This window comes from Rhinolophus ferrumequinum, chromosome 10 (genome assembly GCF_004115265.2).
Source record: "Rhinolophus ferrumequinum isolate MPI-CBG mRhiFer1 chromosome 10, mRhiFer1_v1.p, whole genome shotgun sequence".
NCBI classification, from domain to species: Eukaryota; Metazoa; Chordata; class Mammalia; order Chiroptera; family Rhinolophidae; genus Rhinolophus; species Rhinolophus ferrumequinum.
Window position 1 is genome coordinate 4,707,610 of NC_046293.1, and position 13,171 is coordinate 4,720,780.

The 13,171-nt window shown below is 58.0% G+C and overlaps 1 protein-coding gene across 1 annotated transcript; it reads left to right on the plus strand.

Annotated features, from left to right (window-relative positions):
* The first annotated feature begins 1,284 nt into the window (after positions 1-1,284).
* PNPLA5 (patatin like phospholipase domain containing 5) lies at positions 1,285-13,051 on the plus strand. Its single transcript, XM_033118272.1, has 9 exons — positions 1,285-1,567; positions 1,969-2,201; positions 3,905-3,970; positions 4,236-4,445; positions 5,776-5,836; positions 6,922-7,107; positions 9,121-9,253; positions 11,414-11,531; positions 12,193-13,051. Exons 1-9 carry the CDS (start codon positions 1,375-1,377, stop codon positions 12,307-12,309), a joined length of 1,317 nt encoding a protein of 438 aa, XP_032974163.1. The 5' UTR covers positions 1,285-1,374; the 3' UTR covers positions 12,310-13,051.
* Positions 13,052-13,171: the final 120 nt, after the last annotated feature.

Below are 13,171 nucleotides of genomic sequence, written 5' to 3' on the forward strand. Positions count from 1 at the left end.
GGGGTCCAGCTCTGCTGCTGCTTCATAGCTGTGTCCCTCCCCCTTCTTTTGAGCTCCTCAGATGCACATCATGTTTTATTTGTCATTTTATCCATTGCCCTTTCCTCCCGCCTCTCTTTCCCTTCCCTTCCACTCCCCAGAGCCATACTCTAATATATATATGAGGTATGACCTTCCAACTCACCTTCCAGGCAGTGAAGCATTGTTTTAAAAAGACATGGTAAGGCTTTGGGAGTGTTTGCATAAATGGCGTCATGCAATAAACCTCATTCTTCTTTTGCCTGTCGCTTCTGAGGCCCCGTGACATTCTATGGAGGGCCCACGGGGGTCACTCACTCACCCTGGGGTGTGGGGGGAGTCCTGTACGACCCAGCGCAGGCAGCTCTGCCCCACTTCCGCGTCACCCTGTGGACTCATCAGAGAAGTTCTCCGGGGTATTTAATTGCACTTGCCCTGGCTTGATTTCCAGAACTGCTGCCCAGTTTACAGGATGGGGGCCAGTTTTTTTGGAGGCCTTTCCTGGTTTAGCTGGCGTCCCCATCTGAGCGTGGGCACAGTGGTCCCTACTCACACAGCTTTGGGAAGGTGACTGCAAAGAAAGCACTTTGCACAGTGTGCCAAGGACTTTGCGACACCCTTGGCACAGTGTGGGTGCCTGCTGTCCCCAGGGCTGGGCAGTTGATGGGGGTGGGGGGGTGTCTGTGTTTGGGGTGCAGAGGTCTGAGCAGAAAGTTCTCTGAAAGTCCTCATATTATGCTGAAACCCACAGCCCAGAGAGGATGAGGAGTTTGGGGAACGTCCACAGGTGGGAACAACAGTCTGGAACCCCGATCTCCCTCGGTCTCTGGTCCCTGAACCAGGACCGCTGCAGAATTGAGTCTGGTTTGACACCAAAGACCAGGTGTTGTGGGTCCAGCTCTGCCACTTCCCTGCTCTTCCCTGCTATCCCCTTTCCTCCTGCCCTCAGTTTCCTCATCTGTAAAGTGGGGACAGGAATAATGCTTCTATCAAGACTACCAGTGATCAGGAAGGGTTGGTCCCACTCTCCCCGGTCCTGTCACCCAGCAATCTGGGGCATGAACGGGAACCAGGGCAGGTGTGTGGGGGCGGCGTCAGGGCACCCACAGCATGTCTGTACTTCTGGGGCACACCTGGAGGGGAGGGAGGTCATAGCCCGGGGACCTCATTTGCTGGGGCGGCAGGTAACGCAGCCCCGGGGCGGGACGGTGGCCTCAGGGGCGGGGCCTGGGCTCCCGCCGGAGCTTCACATAAGGGCCGCACCTCCCGCTCCACATTTGACCGGTGAGGCGCGTCCGCCACTGATTCCCCTTGCCAGCCCCATTCTGACTCTGTAACCATCCGGGCCCCACCGCCATGGGCTGCTTCGAGGAGGAGGGCAGCTGGAACCTGTCCTTTTCGGGCGCCGCCTTCTTGGGCCTCTACCACGTGGGTGTAACCCACTGCCTGACTGAGCGCGCCCCGCGCCTCCTCCAGGGCGCCCGTCGGTTCTACGGCTCCTCGTCTGGGACACTCAACGCCCTCTGCATCCTCTTGGACGAATCGATTGGTGCGTCTGGGGACAGCCGGGTGAGGAGGGCTGGGGAACTCGCAAGCTGATTTCGAGCGGAGGGGGAGGGGTGGTCCAGGGCCTTGTGCCTGGCGCTGTGCCCAGGGCTCTTTCCACCCCGGAGGCTCCCCTTTATTCCTCAGGAGGACCCTGAGGCCTGGGGACTGTGGTCACCCCCATTTCGCAGAAGAGGGATCTGAGGCTCAGAGCTGGGAAAACTGTTCCCAAGGTCACCTGGGGGCAAAAAGTGGACAGAGGATTTGAACACAGTGCTGGGCACAGAAATTCTGAGCTGGAGTGAGAAGGACCCTCCACTCCCATGGCATCCAGGAGGGAGGTCAAGCTTTCCAGCGGGTGTGGCAGGACCGCCCGTGGCTTAGGACCCGTCCCCATGCCTGCAGAGTTCTCCTGCTCCCAGCTCCTGGACCTGGTCAAGCAGGTGGAACAGCTGAGCCTGGGCGTCTTGCACCCCGCCTTCGCACCCATCGAACACGTCAGGCAGCGGCTGCAGGACTTTCTGCCTGCCAACATCCACATCCTGGCCTCCCAGCGGCTGGGCGTCTCGCTGACCCGCTGGCCTGACGGCCACAACGTCATGATCACCGACTTCGCTTCCCGCGATGAGGTCATCCAGGTGAGCAGCTGGTGGGCCCCAGGGCCTGGTGGCAGGTGGCTGGGTTTCATCTCCCACCGGAGTGACTTCCAGGCACTTCCCAGGGGCAGACACATCTGCGGGGTGGTCTGGGTGTGGGGGTGTGGTGGTGAACTTGCAGCTCCTCAGTTTGGTTACAAATGAGAGGGTCAAAGTGCAGAGCGGGGTGGCAAGGTGAGTAAGGAGACTTCCACCCTGTGGCGGGGGGCTCAGGATCTTGCCTACGTCTTGGGGCTTCTGGTCTAATGTGTGTGAGGTACAGATCAATGAGTTAATAAGTCATCCAGTATTGAAATAAAACAGGAGGATAAGACAGAGAGCCACGTGGTCAGGGAAGGGGTGCAGGGACAGGAGGTGGGGGTGGCCAGGAGGGTCCCTGGACGAGCTCAGACAGGGAAGGAGCCCGTGCTTCCCCTGTTGCCGCTCTGTCCACTCTCTCCATCAGGGCCTCCCTGTCCACCCAGTCTGGGGTTCCGTCACGCAGGATCTTTTTCTCCTTGGTGTTCCCAGTGCCCAACACAGGGCCTGTCTCTGGGTCTGTGCTGACTGGAATTCTTAGTGTGTGCAGAGAGGGCCAATCCCTTGCTGCGGGCTGACGTCCACAGCCTCCCGAGGAAGCCAGCTGGGGACCCCAAAGTGTGTTCCAGCATCTTTGCCTATATGGCACATAGTACAGGGCCTGCCTGGCACAGAGTAGGTCCTCAGGAAACATGAGCTGCTGTCACTTCTGTTATTCATCGGGGGGAACGAGGTGCTTACTGCCTCTCCCTCTGGTCAGAGCCAGGAGAGGGGTGCATCTCCCAGAAAGGACTGGAGGGTCCTCCAAGGGTTCGGGGAGACAGGCTCTGTGCGCCAGGTGTTGGTAAGCTCTGGGTCAGTGGTTCTCACCAGGAGAGGGGTGCATCTCCCAGAAAGGACTGGAGGGTCCTCCAAGGGTTCGGGGAGACAGACTCTGTGCGCCAGGTGTTGGTAAGCTCTGGGTCAGTGGTTCTCAATTGGGTGATATTCCCCTTGGGGACATTTGGCAATGCTGGAGATATTTTTGGCTGTCACAACTGTGTGTGTATACTACTAGCATCTGGTGGGTACAGGTCAAGGATGATGCTAAACATCCTTCAATGCACAGCCCCCCACCCCCACAACAGAGAATTATCCAGCCCTAAATACCAATAGCATCCGGGTCTATGTTAAGGATCTTTTTTACTGCAGGACTTGTCAGAGCCTTTACTGGAAAAGCAGACAGTGTTTTCCAAGTAGATAGAGAAGTTAAGGTTTCTTGTTTGAGGTGCATCTGGTTGGATCAGTGTCCAAGGAACACACGCTGGGAGACATCCCTAGATTCTTGGTGGAGAATTTCTGCCAGACTCGTGAAAGAGAAGTGGTACTTGGCGCCTCCGTTTGCCTTTCGGGGGAAAACATCGCAGCAGCAATCCTGAGTCAGCAAAGGTCCCATCAGCAGGGAGACAAGGGCAGATGGATGTCGGGATGGGCCTGCATTCACATCCTTTCTTAACCTTGGGAAGTCGGCTGGGGCTCAAGCCTCCCAGGGCCTCAGGTCCCTCCCTTGGGCACAGGACGAATGACACCCACCTCGTGGGCTGCCCTGGGATGAGACCCTGTACTCAGAGCAGGTTCTGAGCACGAGGAGCGTGAACAAGTGTTTCCGACGACTCTTGTCTTTCCAGGCCGTGCTCTGCTCCCTGTACTTTCCTTTCTACTGCGGGATTATCCCTCCCGAATTCAGAGGGGAGGTAAGTGGCTGAGTCTCTGCCCTGAGCACCTGCTGTTGAGAGGTATGTGGGTAGGGGGAGGGCACCAGCGCTCCTTGAGCACCTACTGTGTGCCAGCACCCCCCAGCTCCTGGGGTGCTCAGAGCAATCTGGGCTAGAGCAGACCTAGTGACTCAGGGGCAGTCACAGGGCCACCAGCTGCAGCCCCTCTTTGGTGGGGGGCTCGGTGGCTGTGGGGGTGTGGGAGGAGGGCAGGGGTCCTGAGCACCGCCCACCTGAATTGCAGCGCTACTTCGACGGGGCTCTGAGCAACACCTTGCCGTTCGCGGACTGCCCCAACACCATCACCGTGTCGCCTTTCCACGGGACAATGGACATCTGCCCCCCGAGCATGTCGGCCAGCATGCACGAGCTGAACGCCTGCAATGCCAACTTCCAGATCTGTACCGACAACTTCTTCTTGGGGCTCATCTGCTTCACACCCCCCAACCCTGAGGTAGGTCTGGCCCCGGCACCCAGCCTGGAAGGTGTTAGAGGCTTGGCCGAAATCAAGGGCCCCGTGAGTCAGACTCTATGCCCTGGAACCTTCCTCATAGCCTGGGCGGTTAGGATACATGTCCCGAGTCTTACAGCCATGCCCTCGAACCCACAGCCTGAAGCCCACGTTGTGTCCTGACTATTCTTCCCCCTGCTCCTGAGCAAGTGTAGAGTTGGGACGAGGCCCCTGTAAACTGCACCGCACTGACACCAACTCTGCTGAGGGTGCGTGTGAGCCAGGCCTCTGCCGGCGCTCCTCTGGGTCAGGCTCTGTGAGAAGGTACTGTTGTCAGTCATCTCCATTTCTCCGGGGAGGACACTGTGGCACAGAGAGGTTAAGTGACCTGTTCAAAGCCACACAGCCCTGAAGCCACAAAGCCAGGTTTCCAATCCTGAGCTAGCCCAGACCCATGCTCCTAACCGTTGCCCTAGACTGTGGCCAGATTGGCCATGTGGAGGCAAGGCACAAGAAAAAGATGGACAACGACCCACACTTCCTGCTTCTTGCCCCTTGGTATTTCTGGGAAATCAGGAATTTGACAACCTGATTTATCATCATAACATGTTCCTCCACCCCCGGCACGCCTGGGCTCTCCCCTATTCCTTCATATCTCTTATGGTTCTATAATGTTTTATAATTTATGAAACGAGGTCACGCCATTTCTTCTGATCCTCCCTACAGCCCTGGTGTGGACAGAAAGTCTCAGCCCCATTTACAGACAAGGCAACCGAGGTTCTCAGAAAGGTGGTGTGGCCATCCCAGGTCACACAGCACAGGGAGGCAGAGCTCCTTTCTGGACCTACAGGTGCCTTTTCCCCACAAAGTTGAGGGGCCCTGAACAAGACAGGTGGGCGTGGGCCCTGGGGCTCCTCTGCCATCTCAGGCTGCTCCTGGAAAGGAACATCAAACAAGCAAAAGGACCCATCATCCACTGACCTATGGGGAACCAGGCAATGTCCCAGGTATCCTGGGCCGGAGGAGGGAACTGAGGCCCGTGGGGGGAGGGGCTGGTGCAAGAGCCCCAGACCGCGAGTCTTAGAGGAGGGAAGTGAAATGAGGCTGCGGGGAGGGAAGCAGCTGGAGCAGATTTGTTCCACCTGCAGTCCTGTGGCCCCCCTTCCCGGTGCTGGGGGCCCCCGGGGTCCTCCAGCCCTGCTGAGGGGTCTCTGGGGGGAGTGTAGGCTAGGCTGGGCTCACTTCCAGTTGACGGCAAGTCTCTGGCCTGCGTCCACAAGCTCGAGGGGAGGTCCATGCCTTCCTCATCCCAGCCTGACCTGTGTGTTGGCAGATTGTGGCTGACAGCTGCAGGCAAGGCTACTTGGACGCCCTGAGGTTCCTGGAGAGACGCGGTAGGTGGCAGCCCCCACAGTCGCCGGGGATCTCACCCCGTGTGCATGCCAGGTGGACCCTGTCTCTTGGCATTTGTGGTTTTTCTGGACCTTGACTCACTCATTCTCTCCCTCAGCATCTGTTCGGTGCTTGGCCTAAGCTGCAGGCTGGGGATCCAGAGAGGAAGCACACATGTGTCCCACTCTCGACCTGCCTGCAGCCTAGGGCAGGGGGACAGACTCAGAGAGAGACATTTCAGGGAGATGCAGGGTGCTCAGGGTTGTGGGAGCCCAGAGAACGCCCGACCCACGCTGGGGGCTGGAGAGAACAAAGAAGGCTTCCTGGAGACAGGGACAGAGAGCTGGGTTTTGACTAGTTAGGAAGATGATGGAAAGGTTGAAAAGGGCATTGTGGCAGAGGGAAGAAGAGCAAGAGCAAAGGAACAGAGGCCGGTACCTTGGGGGCACATACAGTATGGCCACAGGTGTGTGTGTGTGTGTGTATGTGTTCCTGGGGTGGTGGGTGGGCCAGTGAGGTCTGGGCTAGAGCTTGGATGTCATCCCACAGGGCACTGCTCTTCAAAGTGGTAGAGCTGAGAGGCGACCTCAGGTTGTGTGGCCCCAGAACCCATGTCCTTGACCCCCCCCCACCCCAAAACACACAGTAGCAGGAAGCATTTGCTGAGCACTTACCACATACCCAGACCTGGGTCTGAGCCTTATGTACTTATCTAAATTCTCACAACAACCATATAGAGCAGGTCTTGATTTTCCCCTTTCACAGAGAGGAAAACTGAGGTGTGGAGCCATTAGGTTACATAGCTTGCGTGTGGTAGAGCCAGGATTTGAACTCCAGACTGTCTTCAGGCTCTGGGCTCTGATTAACCACTAGAAAGTGCACAAGGAGCAGAGCAGGGCCGGGGCAATGCAGGGAGGCACCATCCAGGATGAGCCTTGGGGCCATCCTGTGATAAGCAGGTCCTCAGAGTTGGGTTTGGGTCTTGAGGGGTGTGGATGGGATGGACAGTGAGAGACCGGGGGATTCATTGTCACCGGGAGGCTCCAGATGTTCTCACCTGTAATATCCTTCCTGTCCCCTGACCCAGGACTCACCAAGGAGCCAGTGCTGTGGACGCTGGTGTCTAAGGAGCCCCCAGCCCCAGCTGATGGGACCCGGGACGCTGGTCATGACCAAGGCCAGGAGGCAGGCCTGTCGCTCAACTGGGCAGTACCCAATGTGCTGGTGAAGGACGTGCCCGACTTTGAGAAGGTCTCGCCAGAGCTGGAGGCTGGTACTTCCCCTTCTTACCTGTACTCGCTCACCCAGCAGGTGCCCTGCATGCAGGGGCTGGGGGCTGGGATCCTTCCCTGAAGGTGCTCATTGTCTGGTAGAGGACAGGACTCATTTTTTTTGAGCACCTACTAAGTGCCAGGCATGGTGCCAGGGGCTTTTACAGTGTCATTCACTCCTCACCACAACCGTGGACCCAAGTGATTTTCTTACCCCATTTCACGGATGAAAAAACTGAAGCTCAGAGAGGGGAAGGTCTCAAAGCCCACAGCTGGGAGATTCAAACCCAAGACCATGCCTGAGAAAGCCAGGTCATTGCCCACTGTCCAGGAAAGGGCAGGAGGTATGGAGGGGCAGGACAGGCACGTCTGGAGGGTCTGGACTCATTTCATCATTTCAACAATACTCTGAATATGGTACTGAATTGTCCCCGTTGTACAGATGAGGAAACCATAGCACACAGAGGTCGCTGAGTGACCTACCCAAGGTCCCACAGCTAGCAAATGGCAGGACTAGTTCTGCTCTGAGCCATTTAGCCTTCTGTTCTGCCCAGTACCCTAAATGTCGCAGTTGCAATAACAGGAAAATGCAGGGTCCCACACACACATGTCGTGGTGCTGGTGGGGGCTAAGTTAGAGCAGCGTCTAAGTGAGGCATGAAAGGAGGAGCTGTCCAGGCAAAGAGAGGGGGAGACAAGCATCCCGGCTGAGCACACGCATGTGCAGATGTCCTGGGGTGGGGTGGACGGGGGAAGAGCTGGAGGCCCCTGTGGCTTAACACAGTGGTTGAGGGGCAGGGTCATAGAATGAGCTTAGGGGGGCGGGGAGGGGTGGGCAGGCGGCCTGGAGGAGAGAGATGGGGCCCCTGGCGGGGGCTTCTGGGGGCCACCCCTCCTCTTCAGAGTTCACTGCTGCTCTGAACTCCAGGGATTACTGCAACTCACTGGGAGGGGACAGGCGGAAGCGGCCGGAGGCTGGGAGGAGAGATGATGGCGGTGAGGCCGGAGCAGGGACAGTGAGGTGGGTGAGGGAATGGGGGGCGCGGGGGGGAGGACGCCTCATTCAGCACTGGAGACCACATAGGGTGAGCAGAAATGGGCTGAGCCCTGAGGTGGGAGCTTGGGACTCGGGAACCCTGGCAGAATACCTGCAGCCACACGGGGGCACCAGAGAGCTGCCCCTGGGGCCGGCCCGCACTGCGGTGGTCACACCGGCTGGGAAGGGAATTGTCCTTCGGCCTGGCCCTTACAGGCATCCATTAATTGTCACCTACCTGCCCAGGGAGGTAGGTGCTGCCGTATCCCCACTTCCCTAGGCTTGGGGAAGGGAAGGGACTTGTCCCAGGACACACGGCAGGTAAACCGAGAGCCAGGTCTCCGAACTGTGCTGTCAGTGAACCCTCCCAGCGCCTGTCTCTAGGGGGGCCTGGCCAGACACTGCTTGGTGGTGTGTGCGTGGCTGCGCGGTGGTCTGGGGGCGGGGACTTGGGGCCCGGCTCAGCCCTGGCCAGGATGTCGATTCCTTCCAGTCAGTTCAGAGGATAGAGGGCTCGGAAAATGGTAGTTGTGGTTCCCGCTGCTGCCACTGCTGTGCTTGGTAATAATACCAATGTGTTGCTGTTATCGAGGGAGCATATGCCCCATCTTAGGGGTCACAGCAGACTTTCCAGAGGGATAGGAGAGGTGGAAAGAGCTTGGGGAGCCTGACAGGCCTTGGGTCCACCCTGTCCCTGTCACTTCCTGGCGATGGGCTTTGGACACGTCACTTCTCCACTCTGAACCTCAGCCTCCTCTTCTGTGAAAGGGCCACACCCTGCCCGTTTCAGGGACAGTAATGAGAGCATGAGCTGCGGGTTTAGCCACCTGCTGGCTCAGGCAGGGGCTTGATCGATGCTGTTTCTTCCTCTGCAGCTGCGGGTGGGTGAAATCTGTGGACTGTGTGAGGTAGAAAGGGGCTCATGCTGCCTCTACAGGCATTGAGGGGTGGTGGGTGGGATGCCATGGCTTCTCTTGTAGCACTGAAGAAAGCATGTATGAGGGACCCCAGACCCTGGGCCCGCTTCTGCCGGTCGAGGCCTGGCCGGGCATTGACATACCTGCTGCTGCCCTGCACGCTGCCCTTCGAGTACGTCTACTTCCGGAGCAAAAGGTGAGGACCGGCCAGGGGTCATGGGAGGGGTCTGGCTTGCCACCAGGGTTGTGGCAGAGATCAGTGCCCACGGCAGGAAGGGCGGCTGGTCTCCCCACGCTGCCTAGTGCTGGCGGCGATACCCAGAGCGGTCTTGGTGGTCTCTGCAAAACCGGATTGGTGGGGACGCAGTATGGCAGCTGTAATCAAGACGGGGCCTCCTGGTCAGTGCCCTGGCTCCTCCTCTGTGTCTAGGACCTCTGGCCCATTGCTCCACCGACAGAGCCTCAGAGACCATGTGCTGGTTTTGAAGGTAACTCTAGGGGCCGGTCTGGCTCAGAGTTGCCGTGTGGCCGGGGCCAGGTCTCTTGACTCCTCTGGACCTCAGCTTCTTTTCCTATAAAACAAGGCCGTTCCATGGCAGACGGGCTATGGTTAAGCCCTCCCTAACCGTCCTAACTCTGCTGACTAATGGAGCACTCCTCATTGTGGGTTCATTGGTTCCAATGGTTATCGAGGGCCTTCTAGGGACTAGGGAGGCAGCATTGAACGAGACCCAGCCCCGGCCTTCTGCAGCCTGACAACCCACACAGCATTGCACATTCACCTGTTGAATCACAGCTCTGCCGAGCGATACCTAGAGAGGTTTCCACTGGCTATGAACTGGGACGGCTCATACTGGGGGCTGTCTAGTCAGGGAAGGCCGCCTGGAGGAGGTAACTTATGAGCTGTAATCTGAAGGATGGGTAAGAGTCCACTAAGCAAAGAGGGAAGGGAAAAAAATTCCAGATGGATGGAACAGCATGTGCAAAGGTCCTGGGGCAGAAGGGAGTAAAGCTCATTTGAGGAGCAGAAAGAGAGGCCGGTGTGTCTGAAGCCAAAAGATGGAGTGCTATCCCAGATGGGGCTGGGCGGGCTGGCAGGGGAGCCATGTGAGGAGTGGGGTCTTTATCCTGACAGTGGCAGAAGGCAATGAAGGGTTTCACCAGGGGAGTGTCACGCGGAGATCCGTATTTTAAAAAATTCTCTGTGCCCCAGAAGAAGGTCTATGTAGCAGGTCACAGGCCTCTGTCCTGCTCCATGTTGAGTGAAGGACGGGATCAGCCCTGTTGTTGGAATTGCTGGTGACCGAAAGCTGGGAGGGAGCTTTCTGCTGGCACAGATTCTCTTCATCCTGAGCCATTGACTGAAACCACAAGTTGAAATCAAATAGGAGAAAGGCAAATTCTAGCCTTTTCAGTTACCAAATTATACATCTATCAATCCATGTATGAGCACTGATGGGGAGGCCTGCCTAGACCACAGGAAAATTCATACTTGGTGTGTTCTCTACATGCTCAACGTCTAGGTTGCAATAATAGAGGCAGAAGGTCCAGAACAAGGGAGGTGACAGTCCTGCTTATGTTTTGCTTGCCACACTACACTCTGGATTGTCTGCCCGGTGTGAGGACCTGGTTTAGAGGCCCCTCTGTGGGGCGAGGTCCTCCAGTGTCCAGTGAGTTTGAGAAGGTACCTGCCCTGGCACCTTCTCAGCCATAGTTGAATGACCCGGCCCTCTGCTAATGCTGTAGGGCCCATGTGGGGAGCACAGGGGGGTTTGAGCGACCGAGGGCTAGTGTGAGCTCTGTTTCAGGCAGGCTACTGGCTGCTGGGAGGAAAGTGGATGCAGGGGTGTGGAGTGAGGAGGGCCGGGCCTGGTCTGGGAAGGAGAGAGAAGAAGGGCTGGAGATGTAGGCAAGGTGACTGTTCTCATTTGGCAGGTGAGGAAAGTGAGGCCCACAGAGGTTCCCTGTCCTGCCCAAGTCACACAGCTGATAAGCAGGGGAGGTAGGCTGCACCCCAAGCCAGCCTGACCCCAAAACCCTGCCCTTTCTTCCCCCGGGCTCCCCACTTGTGCCCTGTGGAGTCGACCCTCAGGGCCTGGCCACCTCCACCAAGTTCAGAGTCCGTCATGGTTCATTCCCTCAATCCCTCCCTCCCCGGCAGCTGCTCTGTGGGTCTAGCCTGCTCTGTGGTGGAGACAACACTGTTGGGTGCTTCTTATCCCGTTCCCCTTCCTTTAGCCCCGGTGCCTCCGGTGCAGGGACCCCTAGCTCCGCTCTGGCGCTGTGGGACGGGTGGTCTCAGCTGGGCTGACGTGCAGGCTTAGCCTGGTGAAGCTGCTGCCATGCCGTCTTCCAGGTTGATGCTGTGGCTGCCTGATCTGCCGGCAGATTTGTGCTGGATGCAGGGGGTGCTGAGGAGCCTGGCCCTCGGGGTCTACTCCAGGACGAAGGACCAGCTCGTCGGGCTGGTCAAGGTGAGGTGGACAGGTGTGGCTGTGCTGAGTGGGGGAGGCACCCGCTGTTTCCCTGGACCCTGGGCAGGCAGTCCATATAATCCACGTCCCTCTGTCCGTCCACACATGCAGCCCCCGGTGCATGTGTTTGGTCACCGCTGTGGGCTAGACCCGTGCTGGACCTGGATGGAGGTGCTGACCAGTCACATTGGTTAGTCTGCAGGACCTGCAGGGGGCAGTCAGCACTCCGCCTGCACACAGAAAGCCTGAGCTCACAGGACAAGCCATCTCCCTGCTGGGCCACACCCCCACCAATCCCTCTGTCATCCTTCCAGATGTCCCCACAGGCCCTGCTTGCGGTCTGGGTTGAGGCTGCCTGTCTCTCCCCAACCTGCCCTCCCTGCTGGCTGGAGACCCCACAGTCCTCCCTCACCACTCAATAGCCATTTGTTTACCAAGGAAACCAGCACAGCAATCCCAGGGAGGGGCCATCCCTGGAACCTTCCTGTCACTCCCAATTCAGCCTGAATAAGGGCTCGGATCGTTCCTCATTGTAGGACTTGGGGGAAGCATGACCCGGGGCGCCCTGAGTGCCAGGCTGCCCCCGCATGGCTTCACCCTGCCGTTCGCCCAGCCCCAGGTTCTGACAACCTGCACTCACTGGATTCTGCTTCCTCTGCAGCCTGCGGGGCACGAGCCCCCTCTAGCCCAAGGCAGTTCCTCCTGTGCTGTTGGCCAAGAAACCCAGACCTGCCCGCCCATAAGTCCTGAAGGCCACCAAGCTGGACCAGCCCAGTGACTGACCTCTCCTGACCCATCTTTGTCCTCTGTGCCCACATCTGCCCTCTTGAGTGAGGCCCGGATGTGATTTGCCTTCGGGAGCTCAGTGCCCAGCCCTTGGCCCAGGGTGGGCACTGGAATTGTCCGAATGGAGGACTGACGGAACAGCCTCTCATTTTCCCTCCCGGACTCTTGTCTCAGACAGTGTGGGCAGGTGGCCCTCAGGAGCCAGAGGAGGCCCCACCGGCCCCTTTGGAGCCCCTGCTCCTTGGAGCCAGTTCCCTGAGGTCTGGGTACTTCTTTTTTGGGGAGAGGCCCAGCCTGTTGGTATTTTCTAGGTTGCTGTGTGCCCAGGTCACCCTGCCCCTGTCTCATCGGAGGGAGAAAGGAAGGCAGGAGCTGAAATTCCTGGTTCCGGAATTTCCAAATGGGGGATTTGGGAGCAGCATCTGCTGAGAAGGGGGGTTCCAGCAATCGTGTAGAGCTGTGTACAGAGTGCTTTACCGAAGATGGAGAATATGCTCATATCAGAGACTGGGGAGCAACTGGAAATGATGGGGTGATGTGCCTCCCTTCAGATCCTTTCTCTCACGATCTCTGTCCTGCACCAGCCCTCGGGAATGAGCCTCACGGTCTGCCTCACTCCAGCAACCTTGATCTCTGACTTCCTACTGGGTCCATCCAGTGGGAGCCCCTCTCAGGAGATGGGGGGTGTGTGGGGAGAGATGAAAGGAATTAAAGTCTTTGCAGAATTCCAGCTGCATGAGCTTCTGTTGGGGTGCCCCCAACTCCTTGACGCCACCACCACAGCCGCCCTTTATTCCACAGGAAGGTTGATGGTGTGGCAGAGCCTCCAACCCCTCCCTCGCCAGCCCCTCCCT

What these genes read in the sequence shown, in the direction of transcription:
- PNPLA5 (XM_033118272.1), top strand. Translation starts at nt 1,375, where the DNA reads ATGGGCTGCTTCGAGGAGGAGGGCAGCTGGAACCTGTCCTTTTCGGGC. An exon ending in TCACACCCCCCAACCCTGAG is followed by an intron (nt 4,446 to 5,775) that starts GTAGGTCTGGCC and finishes GTGTGTTGGCAG; the next exon opens with ATTGTGGCTGACAGCTGCAG. An exon ending in CTCGCCAGAGCTGGAGGCTG is followed by an intron (nt 7,108 to 9,120) that starts GTACTTCCCCTT and finishes CTTCTCTTGTAG; the next exon opens with CACTGAAGAAAGCATGTATG.